This window comes from Narcine bancroftii, chromosome 11, assembly GCF_036971445.1.
Source record: "Narcine bancroftii isolate sNarBan1 chromosome 11, sNarBan1.hap1, whole genome shotgun sequence".
Classification (NCBI taxonomy): domain Eukaryota; kingdom Metazoa; phylum Chordata; class Chondrichthyes; order Torpediniformes; family Narcinidae; genus Narcine; species Narcine bancroftii.
The window spans coordinates 58,772,981-58,789,203 of NC_091479.1; the positions used below are offsets into that span (position 1 = coordinate 58,772,981).

The following is a 16,223-nucleotide window of genomic DNA, read 5'->3' on the forward strand; positions in this document are numbered from 1 at the left end:
CTGACCAATATGCTGCTGCTCCTCCTTTTCTACCTCCCATCTTATTCCCTTTAAAACACCTAATACCCCGGTATCTGCATCAGCCAATCCTGCCCATCCTCCAGCCAAGTTTCTGTAACAGCCACAACATCGTAGTTTCACGTACTGACCCATGCTGTAAGTTCATCCCCTTTATTCCTAATACTCATAGCATTGAAATAGACTCATTTCAACCCCCCCCCCCCCCCACCCCATGGCTACATTTATATTTTGGCCTCTGCCTGTCCTTCATCAATAACTCAGAGCACATACCATCATGCTTTTTACTTCTACCCTCTGCCCTCGCATTCTGATTCCCACCTATCTGCCAAACTAGTTTAAATCCTCCCTAATCTTTTTATGAAACATTTTATAGTAAACAAAATATAAGGAAAATCGAATCCAGAATTGAACAGTAAAAACAGAAACATCACTATATTACAATACAAAATACAAAGTGTAACATTATAACATAGTGAACAATATTATCCCTTTCTCCTCAATTTGGAATATTCAAAAAAAGAGGAAAAAAAAGAATTTTTGTTAAAATCCCATCTGACCTACCAAGAAGAAAGGCTCGGCAGCTTAAATTGAGAGTTCACTACAATAATTAAAAAAACAGAAATCCAGAACAGTCTGGAAGGTGAAGTCAAAATACACATTAACTCATACAAAAATAGTTTATTAAAGGTCGCCAAGTCTCTTCAAACTTGAACAGAGGGATCAAAAGTACAACTTGTCCATTTTTCTAAACTTAAACAAGACGTAATTTGAGAAAGCCAAAATAGGTGAATTAGGATCTTTCCATTTAAATAAAATGGCTCTTCTGGCCAACCGTGTAGTAAAGGGAACTCAACCCACCTCTGGAAATAGAATTCCAAAAAATAACCGTCAATGGGTTAGGTTGCATCTAATACCCAGTAGGTGATGCCGGTGAGGACCCATGATTCGGAGCCGAACAGGAGTGTGGGTATGACAACGGCTCTGTATACGCTTATCTTTGTGAGGTTTTTCAGTTGGTTGTTTTTCCAGACTCTTTTGTGTAGTCTTCCAAAGGCGCTATTTGCTTTGGCAAGTCTGTTGTCTATCTCATTGTCGATCCTTGCATCTGATGATATGGTGCAGCCAAGATAGGTAAACTGGTTGACCATTTTGAGTTTTGTGTGCCCGATGGAGATGTGGGGGGGCTGGTAGTCATGGTGGGGAGCTGGCTGATGGAGGACCTCAGTTTTCTTCAGGCTGACTTCCAGGCCAAACACTTTGGCAGTTTCCGCAAAGCAGGACGTCAAGCGCTGAAGAGCTGGCTCTGAATGGCAACTAAAGCGGCATCGTCTGCAAAGAGTAGTTCACGGACAAGTTTCTCTTGTGTCTTGGTGTGGGCTTGCAGGCGCCTCAGATTGAAGCGACTGCCATCCGTGCGGTACCGGATGTAAACAGCGTCTTCATTGTTGAGGTCTTTCATGGCTTGGTTCAGCATCATGCTGAAGAAGATTGAAAAGGGGGTTGGTGCGAGAACACAGCCTTGCTTCACGCCATTGTTAATGGAGAAGGGTTCAGAGAGCTCATTGCTGTATCTGACCCGACCTTGTTGGTTTTCGTGCAGTTGGATAATCATGTTGAGGAACTTTAGGGGACATCCGATGCGCTCTAGTATTTGCCAAAGCCCTTTCCTGCTCACGGTGTCGAAGGCTTTGGTGAGGTCAACAAAGGTGATGTAGAGTCCTTTGTTTTGTTCTCTGCACTTTTCTTGGAGCTGTCTGAGGGCAAAGACCATGTCAGTAGTTCCTCTGTTTGCGCGAAAGCCGCACTGTGATTCTGGGAGAATATTCTCGGCGACACTAGGTATTATTCTATTTAGTAGAATCCTAGCGAAGATTTTGCCTGCAATGGAGAGCAGCGTGATTCCCCTGTAGTTTGAGCTCCTAGAGCGCTTCCACCAGCGTTGTCTCCGCTCCATCCTCAACATCCATTGGAGCGCTTTCATCCCTAACGTCGAAGTACTCGAGATGGCAGAGGTCGACAGCATCGAGTCCACGCTGCTGAAGATCCAGCTGCGCTGGGTGGGTCACGTCTCCAGAATGGAGGACCATCGCCTTCCCAAGATCGTGTTATATGGCGAGCTCTCCACTGGCCACCGTGACAGAGGTGCACCAAAGAAATGGTACAAGGACTGCCTAAAGAAATCTCTTGGTGCCTGCCACATTGACCACCACCAGTGGGCTGATGTCGCCTCAAACCGTGCATCCTGGCGCCTCACAGTTTGGCGGGCAGCAACCTCCTTTGAAGAAGACCGCAGAGCCCACCTCACTGACAAAAGGCAAAGGAGGAAAAATCCAACACCCAACCCCAACCAACCATTTTTCCCCTACAGCCGCTGCAACCGTGTCTGCCTGTCCCGCATCGGACTTGTCAGCCACAAACGAGCCTGCAGCTGACGTGGACTTTTACCCCCTCCGTAAATCTTCGTCCGCGAAGCCAAGCCAAAGAAAGAAATACCCAGTATAATGGATAAAGTCTTGAAAATCTCTGTAAAATGCTGCTCCAATACAGAGCAAGAACAAAGCATATATATTAGTGTGGCCACTTGTGATTTCCTTCTATCACATATGGGACTAACATTAGGAAAGGTATGGGCCAATTTATCTTTCAACACTTGAACCCGATGTACCACTTTAAATTGAATCAATGTGTGTTGGGCACATAGTGATGAGGTATTATCCATTCCAAAAATCTTTTCCCAAAGTTCCTCTGGGAGAAGTGACTGAAGTTCCAATTCCCAAACTCCTCTAATTTTATCATTAGAAATCGATTGAAATTTTGGCAGGGGGGTGGGGAACAGAGTGTGAGAGCAGTGTCAAGGGAGCATGGCCACCTAGATAAGAATAAAAACGATAGCAAAGGTAGGATGGAGATTAGGGTAGAAGGTAGAAAAGAGAATGTATGTGAGGGTCATTCTCTGAAATGCATATATTTTAATGCAAGAAGCATAGTGAACAAGGTAGATGAGCTTAGAGCATGGACAGATACTTGGGGTCACGATATTGTGGCAGTTAGTGAGATCTGGCTACGAGGTGCAGGACTGGCAACTTAACGTTCCAGGATACATTTGTTTTAGATGTGATAGATCAGGGGGTAAAAAAGGGGGAGGAGTTGCTCTGCTTGTTAAGGAGGACATTACTGCTGTGAGGTGGCAAGATGGTCTGGAGGGATCGTCCAGTGAGGCTGTTTGGGTGGAATGGAGGGGTGAAGGAGACATGAGGGTACAAATAGGGGTGTATTACAGACCACCCAATGGGTCAAGAAAACTAGAGGAACAAATGTGTAGAGAGATAACATATTTGTGTGAGAATCATAAGGTAGTGATCATGGGAGATTTTAACTTCCCTCACATTGATTGGGATACCCATACAGTTAGAGGGCTGGATGGGCTAGAGTTCGTTAAATGTGTTCAAGATTGTTTTCTGAATCAATTAGTAGAAGAACCGACTCGGGACAGTGTAATACTGGATCTCCTGTTACGGAACGAGCTAGGTCAGATATCAGACATTAATGTTGGAGATCCAGTTGGGTCGAGTGATCATAATTCTGTTAGTTTTAAGGTAGTTTTAGGGAAGAGCAAGGAGGGGCCTAAAGTTGAGGTTCTGGATTGGAGAAGAGCAAATTTCAAAGGAATAAGAAGGGATTTGGGGAGTATTGAGTGGGACAGGATATTTTCAGGTGAGGGTGTAAATGAAAAATGGAGGATATTCAAAAAAGAGATTTTGAGGGTACAGAGTATGTCCCAGTGAGGATCAAAGGAAAGGCTGGAAGTCATAGGGAGGCTTGGTGTTTGAGGAATATTGGAAATTTGGTTAGGAGTTTTCCTCCTAACAAGAGGTATAAAGAACAGGGAGCTGAGAATTTGAAGGAGGACTACAAGGAGTGTAGAAGGAATCTTAAGAAAGAAATTAGAAAGGCCAAAAAAAAGGCACGAAGAGGCTTTGGCAGACAGAGTAAAAATAAATCCAAAGGGTTTCTATAAGTACATTAAAAGTAAAAGATTAGTGACCCCTTGTAGATAGTGAAGGTGGGCTGAGTGAAAAGTCAGAGGAAATGGGGGAAATTTTGAATGATTTCTTTGCCTCGGTATTCACTAGGGAAAAAAATATTGAACCAGTTGAGGTAAAAAAAATATAGTAGGGAGGTAATGAAACATATAAGGATAACCGAGGAGGTAGTGATGGCTGTGTTGAAAAAGATAAAGGTGGATAAATCTCCGGGACCGGACAAAATATTCCCAAGGACATTCAGGGAGGATAGTGGACAGATAGTGGGGCCATTAACAGAGATATTTAGGATGTCACTGGCCATGGGGGTAGTGCCAAAGGATTGGAAGGTGGCGCATGTGGTTCCGCTGTTTAAGAAAGGGTCTAAATGTAAACCTGGGAATTATAGGCCCGTGAGTCTGACGTCTGTGGTGGGCAAGTTGATGGAAAGTGTTCTGAGGGATGGTATTCACAAATATTAGGAGGTACAGGGATTGCTAGGGAGTAATCAGCATGGTTTTGTCAGGGGTAGATCATGCTTGACAATGAGTTCTTCGAGGGGGTTACAAAAAAGGTTGATGAAGGGAAAGCTGTGGATGTTGTCTATTTAGACTTTAGTAAAGCTTTTGACGAATTTCCCCACAGGAGGTTAGGAAAAAAGGTGGAGGCATTAGGTATAAATGAGGAGGTAGTGAAATGGATTCAGCAATGGTTGGATGGGAGGTGTCAGAGAGTAGTGGGAGAAAATTGTTTGTCCAATTGGAGGCCGGTGACTAGTGGAGTTCCTCAGGGATCGGTCCTCGGTCCACTATTATTTGTTATATATATATTAACGATCTGGAAGTAAGGGTGGAGAATTGGATAAGCAAGTTTGCGGATGATACAAAGATTGGTGGTGTTGTGGACAGTGAGGAAGATTACCGTAGGTTAAAAGGTGATTTAGGAAGGCTGGAGGTGTGGGCTGAAAAATGGCTGATGGAATTTAATACAGATAAGTGTGAGGTGTTACATTTTGGAAAGGCAAATCTAAATAGGTCATATGCATTAAATGGTAGGCTATTGAGATGTGCAGAGCAACAAAGCGATTTAGGAGTTGTGGTAAATAGTACCGTCAAGGCTGATACTCAGGTAGATGGTGTGGTGAAGAAGGCATTTGGAATGTTGGCCTTCATAAATCAGAGTATTGAATTCAAGAGTAGGGAGGTTATGATGAAATTGTACAAGGCATTGGTGAGGCCAAATTTGGAGTACTGTGTACAGTTTTGGTCACCAAATTATAGGAAAGATATAAACAAAATAGAGAGACTGCAGAGAAGGTTCACGAGAATGTTGACAAGATTTCAAGGTTTGAGTTACAGGGAAAGGTTGTGCAGACTTGGGCTTTTTTCTCTGGAGTGTAGAAGATTGAGAGGGGACTTGATAGAGGAGTTTAAGATTTTAAAAGGGACAGACAGAGTAAATGTGGATAGGCTTTTTCAATTAAGAGTGGGGGAGATTCAAACTAGAGGGCATGGTTTAAGATTGAAGGGGGAAAATTATAAGGGGAATATGAGGGGGAAATTTCTTTACGCCAAGAGTGGTAGGGATGTGGAATGAGCTTCCGACAGACGTGGTCGAGGCGGGATCGTTGGTTACATTTAAGGAAAGACTGGATAGTTACATGGATAGGAGAAGACTGGAGGGATATGGACTGGATGCTGGTCAGTGGGACTAGGAGGGTGGGGATTTGTTACGGCATGGACTAGTTGGGCCGAACTGGCCTGTTCTGTGCTGTAAGTGGTTATATGGTTATATGTTTAAGCCTATTAAACCCTTATGCGAAGGATTCAAATGACAGACTATCAACAAAATCAGGTTGATATGATATAGGAAAGTTAGGTGATATTCAAATAACTTCTAACTTGGAAATATCTAAAAATGTGGTGTAGGTATATTACATTTGTTAGATGTTAAATCAAAAGACATTAAACAGGTGCACCAAAGAAGAGGTACAAGGACTGCTTAAAGAAATCTCTTGGTGCCTGCCGCATTGACCACCGCCAGTGGGCTGATATCGCCTCAAACCGTGCATCTTGGCGCCTCACAGTTCGGCGGGCACCAAGAGAAGACCGCAGAGCCCACCTCACTGACAAAAGACAAAGGAGGAAAACCCAACGCCCAACCCCAACCAACCAATTTTCCCTTGCAACCGTGCCTGCCTGTCCCACATTGGAATTGTCAGTCACCAACAAGCCTGCAGCAGACGTGGACATACCCCTCCATAAATATTCGTCCTCGAAGCCAAGCAAAGAAAAGAAACATCCATCTATAAACAGATCCAAAAAATAGTCAATTCCTTTGTTTTTCCAAAAAAAGGCTTGATCCAATAGTTGAGATGAATAGTACTAGATAAACTAAAATTTTTAAATCAAAACATTTGTGAAATTTAAACCAAATCCGTAATGTATGTAGAAGTATTGATTTAACACAGCCATCTAAGTATTGTAAAAGAAAGAGCAGCTGCCAATAAGGAAGCGAATGAATACCTCTGTATAGATTTCAGTTCCAAATATGTTCAATTTGTCCCCAGAAAATAATAGATCAAATATTAACTGCCCAATAATAAAATCTATGATTAGCACCATACCACCATCTTTCTTTAATTTATGCAAGTGAAATATAGTCAACCTAGCATTCTTATTCCATATGAGGAAATTTTAGAGTCAATATTGTCAAAAAAATAATTTAGAAAGTAAAACTGGAACTGCTTGAAATATATACAAAAATTTGGGTGAAATTATCGTTATAGCATTTATGCGATCTATTAACAAAGACCATTACAAAGTGTTTGTTTCACATAGTCAATCAAAGGGAGAAAATTAAATTTGTATAATTTTTAGTGATCTTAATTCCAAGATATGTAAAGTGTTCCTTAACCACTCTAAAAGGTACATGCATATTCATTGGAAATAGTTCACTTTTCTGGAGAATCAATTTGTATCCTGAAAAACTACTGAATTGGGAAAGCAAAAACAGCATTGAAGGAATAGATTTTTTTAGGATCTGAAATGTATACTAAATTATCATCTGTGTATAAAGATAACTTATGAATTACATGTACAAAGATAACTTATGAATTGCATCTCCACTGTTAATACACTGAATATCACTGGAGTCACAAAGGTTCCAAGGCTGGGTTAAATAATAAAGGACTTAATGGACAACCCTGTCTAGTTCCTCAAAACTGATTTTAAAAAAGAGAATTTTTGATTATTAGTAATTACTACAGGAACATGATAGATCAAATTAATCCATGAAATAAAATCAAGATCGAAATTAAATCTTTCCAAAGTTTCAAACAGATTCAACTCCAATTATCCAAAATGGTCAGAACTGGGTCTGTTTCAGATAAATGTTTTTTTTTCAGAGAACCGGTCATTTTTTAAAACAGCCCAGTAGCAACAGCAAATCACTTGTAACAGTATTTAAACAACAACAAACAACAAGGGAAGGTTTTCTAAGCATTAAAATAATATTTAATTCTCACCAATAAAATTCTGGTCATACCGATCACCAATATTTCCCCACCAAGGCCCTGCTTGTGCTAGGAGCCCGATGGTTCCGCTGCTGCTGCCCGGGGTTCCCACTGCTGCTGTCAGAATTAAAGGCAAGAGCAAAAGTGCAGGGAACCTTGGTTTTTGAGAGAGATGGAGGCCCTGTTGAAAAAGGAGGAGATACATTAGCAGGTAGAGGCAGCAAGGAACAAATGAGATACAAGCACAAGAAAGAAATCATGAGAACTAAAAGAAGGCATGGGATAGCTCAGACAGATGGGAAGGAAAATCTCAAGGGCTTCTTCAGATATATTGAGAGCAAAAGGAGAGCAAGGGACGAAATTAGTGCCCTTGAAGATCGGAGTAGCCATCTGTGCATGGAAAGAAATGAGGGAGATCTGTTTTGCATCTGTATTTACTCAGGAGATAGACTGAGATGAAAGAAGTGTGGCAAAACAGCAGTGAGGTCATCGACCCTATACAGATTATGGAGGAGGAGGTGCTTGCTGTCTTGAGACAGAAAGGTGGATAAATCCCCAATATCTTACAAGATACTTCCTCAGATCTTGTTGGATGCTTGTGTAGAAATAGCTTGGCCCTAGCAGAGGTATTTAAAACATCCTTAGCTACAGGTGAGAGGCTGGAAGATTAGAGCATAGCTGATGTTGTTCTGTTATTCAAGAAAGGCTCTAACGGAAATCTGGGAAATTGGTTGCTGGTGAGCATAAATAGTGAGCAAGTATGGGAAAGTGTTCATTTAAATACTACACCCAGAGCATTTGAAAGCAGTGGAGAGAATGACGTCATTTCACTGATGTCCCTCACCAGCTTTTACAGATGCACCATGGAAAGTATCCCATCCGAGTGCATAACAGCTTGGACCTACTCCGCAGAGAGTGGCGAACACAACTTAGACCAGTATGCTAGCCAGCCTCCCCTGAACCTCCCACTGTCTCGTAGAAGATGCCACCATCATAAAGGATTCATCCCACTCCAGGTACTCTCCCATCCTGCCCACATCCCTTCAGGCAAAAGATGCATGCATGAGCTTCAAAACCTCGATCTCCAGATTCTTGGAGAGTTTATATTCTGCTGTTCAGATTTCAAGATTTATTGTCAGAGTACATATTTGACATCAGATACAACCCTGAGATTGCTTTTTCCTGTGGGTACAGCAGAATCACCACTAATTGGTAGGGAAAAATAAACGGTACACAGTGTAAACGTGTAAACAAACCAAGGACTGTAAACAGACAATGAATATAAACAAACTGGCTGTGCAATACAAAGAGAGTGAAGAAAATCAGTAAAGTGCACAAGTAAGAGTCCTTAAATGAGTCCCTGATTGAGTTTGTTGTTGAGTCTGATGATGGAGGGAACCTGGTGGTGCGGGTCTTGCACTATTTTTTAACTGTGTTTTCCTCCATTCCTGGCAATATTTGACTTATTGCTGCACTTCTCTGACTTTATTGTTTTATTTAGTTGTTGATTTATTTCTTTCTGCTTATTCCTTGAAGAAGGGTTCAGGCCCAAAATACTTCCCATACTTTGCCTCCTATCGACACTGAAAAGACCAGCTGAGTTCCTCCAGCACTGTGGTGTGTTTTTACCACATGAAGCATCTACATACTTTCGTGTTTCACCCTATTTATTACTGTTGCACAACCTGTTGTTTGAGTTGATTTGCCTGGATAGCATGCAAAATGAAGCTTTTTATTGTATTTTGGTACATGTGACAGAATTATTCATTCTTCCATCCCACACCATTCAACGTGAGGATACTTGTTAATTAATTCCCCATTTTGGTGCGTGCCTTGTAATATCCAAATAAAACTTGAAGTTTAATGTTTCCTTCCATACCTGTTTGTGTTTAGACTGGATAACAATAAACTGGGAGATTCGGGAGTAAATCTGCTGTCTGATGTTCTAGCGAAACAAGATTGCAAAATCCAGTTGCTGGAGTAAGTATGGGCTGAGACAGATTGCAATAATTGGATGTGCAAACATAGAACATAAAGCAGTGCAGCACAGGAGAAAGCCCTTTTCCCATGGTGTCTGCACAGAAAATGATGCCAAATTAAACTAAATATGTACTGCTTGCTTGTGATCCAACCCTTGCATTCAAGATTTATGATTTCTTGTTTGTCATGAAATAATGCACAAAATGTAATAATAATACACAAAATTTCTCAACTTTTGCTTGTATAAAGGCACACAGAACTTTGACTGGTGCTCACACTCTCCTGCAACCTCTGCAGCCACACAGCCTCCTGTCTAATCCATTGGCGAACCCAGTTCTGTACCACCAATACCATCAGGAAGCTTTCAGTGCCTGAGATCCTTCATGTGCGTTTCTTGCTCTTGGCACCCTTATGAATCCCTGTCCTGATACCTGGTTCCCACAGACCAGTCTCCTGCAGCCCGCACCTTGAGTCGGTCCTTCAATTTCCTGCAGCCTGTGTGGATCATTCACTCTCCAGCAGCCAAAATGGATCCTTCACCCGTCACCTGCAGCCTCTGTGAATCCTTCAGCTGCTGAGCCCCTCGCTGATCTGCTGCCATGGTCACCTTCCCTGTAGGGTTGTCCCCTAAGCTTCCCCTCAGTGGGGTGATTTTCCTCTTCTGGTGCCCTGCACTGGTCCTCTGATCATTTGGAGTCTGCAACCCCTGTGGTCCGCTGTGGGCACTGAATCCTATGGTTCCAGGCTATTTTAAAATAACACTAAGTCACTCCCTTTCAACAGGCTGTTTAAAGCCTATTCAGGGCCATCGGCAACACGACCGGGGTAGAAGAGCACTATGTCTCTGCTCCCTGCTCTCCCAAGTCCATGCCAGTATCAGTACTACCATTACATCAGACTGACAGTGCCACATTTCGCACATCACTTGTGAAAAGCTATTCATTCCTCTGATTGTATCTGCCTCCACCAGCGTATTTCGGGCACCTAACGCTCTCTATACAAAATCGCGCAAAACCTTACCCCCTCACCTTAAATCCTCGACTGCTTGACATTTTTAACCTGGGAGAAAGATGCTGACTGTCTACCCTACCCATGCCTCATGAGTTTACAAACTTCTATCAACTCTCCACTCCATCAAAAACGCACATTTGGGGCGACCAGAATTGCACACAATAATTCAAGTACAGCATGATTTTCTTATTCATATATTCAAAGCCCTGCCCAATGAAGGAAGTACACCATGTGCTTTCTTCCTGTGGCACGAATAAAAGCTCTCACGACTGAAGGAATGACATACGCTTTTATTAGCTTATAATTGAGGGTAGGGTCTCCCAGTCGTCTTAAAAAGGGTTCTCGGTAAGCAGGAAACCAGGGTTATATGTGAGCAGATGGGGGCGGTGCCGGGAGGCAACACACTAACTATAAATTCCAGTTCACAGCATTCACTCCTTTCTGCAGAATTTATGGTCTGTGATCAGAAAAAAAGTTGAAAATTATACTGTTATTTACAAATTGACAGATTTAAGCGGTTCGTGGGTCTGGAGATCCTGGTGGAGCGTCTTAGCACTGGGGGGCCTCGGACTCCATGAGTCTCCTGATCCCCTTGTGAGGGAGGAGAGGTGGGCTGGGTCTCCGGCTCAACAATGGAGGGGGATGCACTTTTCTCCTGAACTGGATCATCTGAGGCCCTATCTGGGGGAGGTGAGAATAAACTTCACAGCTCGCATGGCACTTGAGGCAACAGACCATCTGTTCCAGCGAGTGCCAGGTCCCTGATGGAGATGGTGTCCTCCCTGCCATCCAGGTACCCCACATACACGTATGTGGGATTGGCATGGAGCAGTTTCACCCTTTCCACCAGGGGGTCAGTCTTGCTTCTCCTCATGTGCTTCCTGAGAAGGACTGGACCAGGAGTGGTGGGCCAGACTGTGTGAAGTTCCCAATGCCGACCTTCTCTCGAAATTGAATAGGAGCTTATGAGGAGTAGCATTGGTCACGGTACATTGTAGCAACCGGATGGAATGGAGCGCCATAGGGTGGACTTCCTGCCAGTGTGAGTCTGAAAGGCCTTTCGACCTCGTGGCCAGTTTGATAGCCTTCCAGACTGTGGCGTTCTCCTTTTCAACCTTCCCGTTCCCTAGGGGTTATAGCTAGTAGTCCTGCTGGATGTGATGTCCCTCGCCAGCAGGTACTGACGTAGCTTGTCACTCATAAAGGATGAGCTCCAGTCGCTATGAATATAGCTGGGATACCCGAACAGGGTGAAAATAGAATCTAGGGTCTTTGTGACTGACGAAGTGGGTGTATCTGGACATGGGATGGCGAATGGGAAGTGGGAGTACACATCAATGATAGAGAGGAAGAAAGTGTTCCCGCTCGTGGAGGGGAGAGGTCCCTGAAAATCGACACTGAGCCATTGGAAGGGCCTGGATGACTTGATCAGGTGTGCCTTTGTGGGTAGGTAGAAGTGCAGCTTGCACTCCACACTCATCTGGCAAGACTTTGGTCATTTCCCTGACATCTTCCATGGAGTAGGGCAGATTGTGTGACTTGACAAAATGAGCCATGCGGGTAACCACTGCATGGCAGAGCTCATTATGCAGAGACTGCAGTTGGTCAGTGTGTGCAGAGGCACAGCTTCCTCTGGATAAAGCATCTGGAGGGTCATTAAGGGCTCCTGGCATAATTGGAGGTGGAGAGCTCGATCCTCCACCTATCAATCTTGTCATTTTTGATTTTTCCCCTCTTGACATTATTAAATATGAATGCAACTAGTGCTAGTCAGTGAAGAGTGTTAATTTCCTACCAGCCAGTTAGTGTATGGCTTCCTCAATGGCTTGAGCCTCCTTTTCTCCAACGAAGGGTTCCAGAGCTCGTAGCCCTGTAATGTCCAAGAAAAAAATGTAACCGGCCTGACCGTCTAGTTAAGGGTAGCGGCCAGAGCTTCGTCCGAAGCGTCGCTTTCCACTTGAACTTTATAAAATCTCGATCTGATGTCCTGTACCTCCTGTTCTTGGTAGTTAAAGGTTTGCAGTCTGAGAACAGATTTGGGAAGAGAGGTGGGGGGTTGATATTCAGTGTGGAGATGCTGCATGTGGGTTCTAATTTTAGGGGCCCTCTGTTCTGTTCCAAACAGGGGAGGGGACCAGAATACTCCAAGGTCACGCTTTTATGGTGACACAGGAAGTCCAGACCCAACAGCACCGGAGCACACAATTCATCAAGTTCATACAGGCGTATCTTACAGAATTCCCCCCCACCCCCCACCCCCTTCAAACAACGTGCACTATACAATGTTGTTAAATACATGTGGAATGCGAATGAGATGGAAGGAACATACGATAATTGGAAGAATACATCTTTAGGTTGCATTCCTGCACAGTCTGTGAGTCTATGAAGCTTTCAGTAGAGCCTGTGTTGATTTGGCATTTAGTGGAGTGTTCATTTACCTTCACAGTCACTATTGGAGATGCTGGGCTGGTGAGGTCTGTCCTGGTCTAGAACCATTGAGGCAAGGACCCCGGAGACTCCATATCCCTCACTCGATGGCATTGACACCGTGGTGTGGCAAGATGATCGCCCTCCGACTTCCTCTGACGATGATGGCACTGAGTTTGAATTTGAGTTGCGGCAGGATGGCTGCCAAGCCTTTTCGTGCCATTTTCTCACTGCCACCGTTCGTTGACATTTAGCGCAGCATGTAGATTCGGGTGGATTTGGGGCAGACGACCTGGGCTGGAATCAGATCCGGGAGTGGTGCAGGCCGTGGACTTCCCCTCGCGTGGTAAACCCTCGCCCAATGTCCTTTCTTGTCACAGATGGAATACACTGAGTCTTTAGCTGGGCAACGAGATTGGGGGATGCTGGATCTTGCCACAGAAATAGCTCTCCCTTGCACGGGAAGCGGTAGCCATTAGGGCTGGGGTAGCGGGAGCAGCCGGTCCTTGGAAGAGGTACCTGGATGATCGAGCTCACTACCTTTGAGGTCATCGTTCTTGACTCGGCCTGTTCCAACGATTTGGCTAGCCAGGTTCTTCTTGCCCAACTCGAGCAGTCGCTACGTCATGTACCTCATGAGGACCCCCACGACTTGAGTGTCCTGGATCTGTTCTTCATGATCTTTGTGCCTGCATTTCTTGACAAATGTCCACAGATCCAGCAGGTAGTCATCAATGGTCTTTCCTGGCTGTTGACGATGTAAAGCATGTCAGTGCCCCTCGCTAGGACTTCGTTTTGCGACTTCAGGTACTGAGTCTTCAACGCCTCGATGGCAGCATCATATATAGTGCAGTCCCTGATGACTGTACCCCTTTTGATCCTACCCTTGAAACGAATATGGACCTAGAGTTCATCGCTGTGGAAGATGTCTCTGGTCGTGTTCAGGTAAGCCTGAAAGCAGTCTAGTCAGTACATGAACTCCTCAGCCACTTCAGGGGACAGAGGGTCTATAAGCATCGTACCTGGCTTGGGTAGCACTTACATGGTTTAGGGAATAAGCTAATAAAATTGTAGTGTGAATAAAAGCACTCATGACTGGAGAGAGAACAAATGTTTTTATTAGCTTCAGAAGGGTTCTGCGTTTAGGCAGGAAATCAGAGTTATATGTGAGCAGATGGGGTCAGTACAACACACTACCAATAAATCCTAGTTCACTGCTCTACCCTATCTTCATTTTCAGGGAAATGACAAAGATGTCCTAATTAAACATTGCCTTATCATTAGTCATGAATTTTTTTCCTGTCTTCCTTTTCTATTTGGTTACTATTTGCATAGGCTGAAGAACAATCATCTCACAGCATCTTGCGCTGAGAGTCTCGCCTCTGCTCTCAGTATGAACTGCTCACTGCGTTATCTGTACCTGGGTGAAAATCAGTTGCGAGATGCAGGAGTGAAAACCTTGGCTGCTATTCTGAGTCACCCAAACAGTGCAATCCAGGAACTGGAGTAAGTAGCAGGCATGTGATGGTGTTGTGGAGGATCGGTGTTGATCCTCAATCCAGATTCTGGGTGAGGTCCCAATCAACAGTTTCCTCTCCCGAGCAATGAAGGACTCAGACTTTAGCCAATTCCATTTATCCATTACACAGGCTTGTGGGAAGTCCATATCCCACCACCCCCCCCCCCCCCACCCCGTCCCCGTCCCCAGAGGATCCAGTTCTCTGAGCAGACAAATGCATGGGTTTAAATTCTCCAGCACTGTGACATTAACCAATCTCAGTCACCTCCTGGCAGCAAGTATTATCCCATCAGCAGGAAGCTATACAGTGTCCATCCATATGATGCACCATATTGTGGACCAGACGCACAAACGCTCAGGTATTTCCACAGTTTTGATTCCCATAATTCCAGAAAATCACATATCTAGAGAGAAACAAAACTATTAGAAATTCATCAAGTCAGATTGCTGTTACCAGGAAACTCACAATCCAGTCTCTCACTGTCCTTACTCAGGGCAAATGGAATTTCAGCTTTGGCTGTTGTTGCCAAGCAACACATATCTTAGGCTCACTGTCTCAGCATAAGAATTGACCAAATTGAATTGTGCATGAATATTTTGGTTAATTATTTAATGTCCTGATGTATTTGACGTATTAATCAACTTGAATCTAAACTAAAAAGTTCCCTAACCTCTCCGGCTTAGATAATCAGAAGAGGAAATTAAAAGACTAAAAACGTGGATATGATACCATGCATGGTTCTCTCCTCAAATCAGAGAAAAAGATTATTGGCAGCGTGAATTGCTCAGGCTGCCCCTGAGTTGCATCCAATTATTAGAAGATTATTATTACAGCACAGGAAAAGACCCTTCACCCCATTATGTCTGGGCTCAACATGATTCCCAAATTAAACTGAACCTCTGCTGCTTGCACAGGATCCCAGTCCCTTTATTCCCTGCATATTTATGTCTCTGGAAAATTAAATTTAAATTACTATTTTATCTGCTTCCACTTAACGGCAGCCCGTTCCAGGGACCCACTACTCTGTTTTCAAAATAAATGTAACCCAGCACATTGCCATTGAACTCTTCCAACTCTCCTCAAACATATGTCCTTTAGAATGTGACATTTTTACCTGAGGAAAATCACTTCTGACTGCACCCTATTGATGTCTTTCATAATTTTATCTGATAGTCCAGAGGAAAAAAGTTTCTTTTTACATACTGTACATACAGCACAATAACAGGCCTTTCTTGCCCATGAGCCTAGACTGCCCAATTATACTCAATTAACCTACACTCCCCTGGTACGTTTTAAAGGGTGGGAGGAAACCAGAGCCCCTAGGGAAAGCACATGCAGACACGGAGAGAACCTACAAACTTCTTTGAATCCTGATCACTGGCACTGTAAGAGCATTGCACTAATTTATACGCTAGCCATGCTGCCTTAATTTTATTGTCACATTTTACCTGGTACAGTGAGAAGGGTTCTTCGGCAAGTCTGCTCAGACATTCATGTAGCAATACAAAGTAGAAGAGCGAGGCCATGTTGCAGTATGTGTTATCACAGTGAAAAGATCAATGAATACGTTGCAAGGGCAGCGCAAGAGATCTGTTGTGAAATTCATTCAACAGCCTGATCTCTGCAGGGAAGAAACTGTCTTTAATCCTGTTGGTGCACAATTGTACACGTCCGGTGGAAGGAGGGAGAAAAGAGTGTGATGCGTCCTTCAGTACGTTGGCTGCCTTC

General features: G+C 43.8%; 1 protein-coding gene across 5 annotated transcripts in view; it reads left to right on the top strand.

Moving 5' to 3' along the window:
- Positions 1-16,223, top strand: part of LOC138745787 (NACHT, LRR and PYD domains-containing protein 3-like) — a 101,766-nt gene that overhangs the window by 66,321 nt on the left and 19,222 nt on the right. For all 5 annotated transcript variants that reach the window (XM_069903082.1, XM_069903081.1, XM_069903079.1 and 2 more), the window contains 2 exons: positions 9,451-9,537; positions 14,311-14,481. In XM_069903082.1, coding sequence (XP_069759183.1) covers positions 9,451-9,537; positions 14,311-14,481 — 258 coding nt within the window. The remainder of the gene's footprint in view (positions 1-9,450; positions 9,538-14,310; positions 14,482-16,223) is intronic.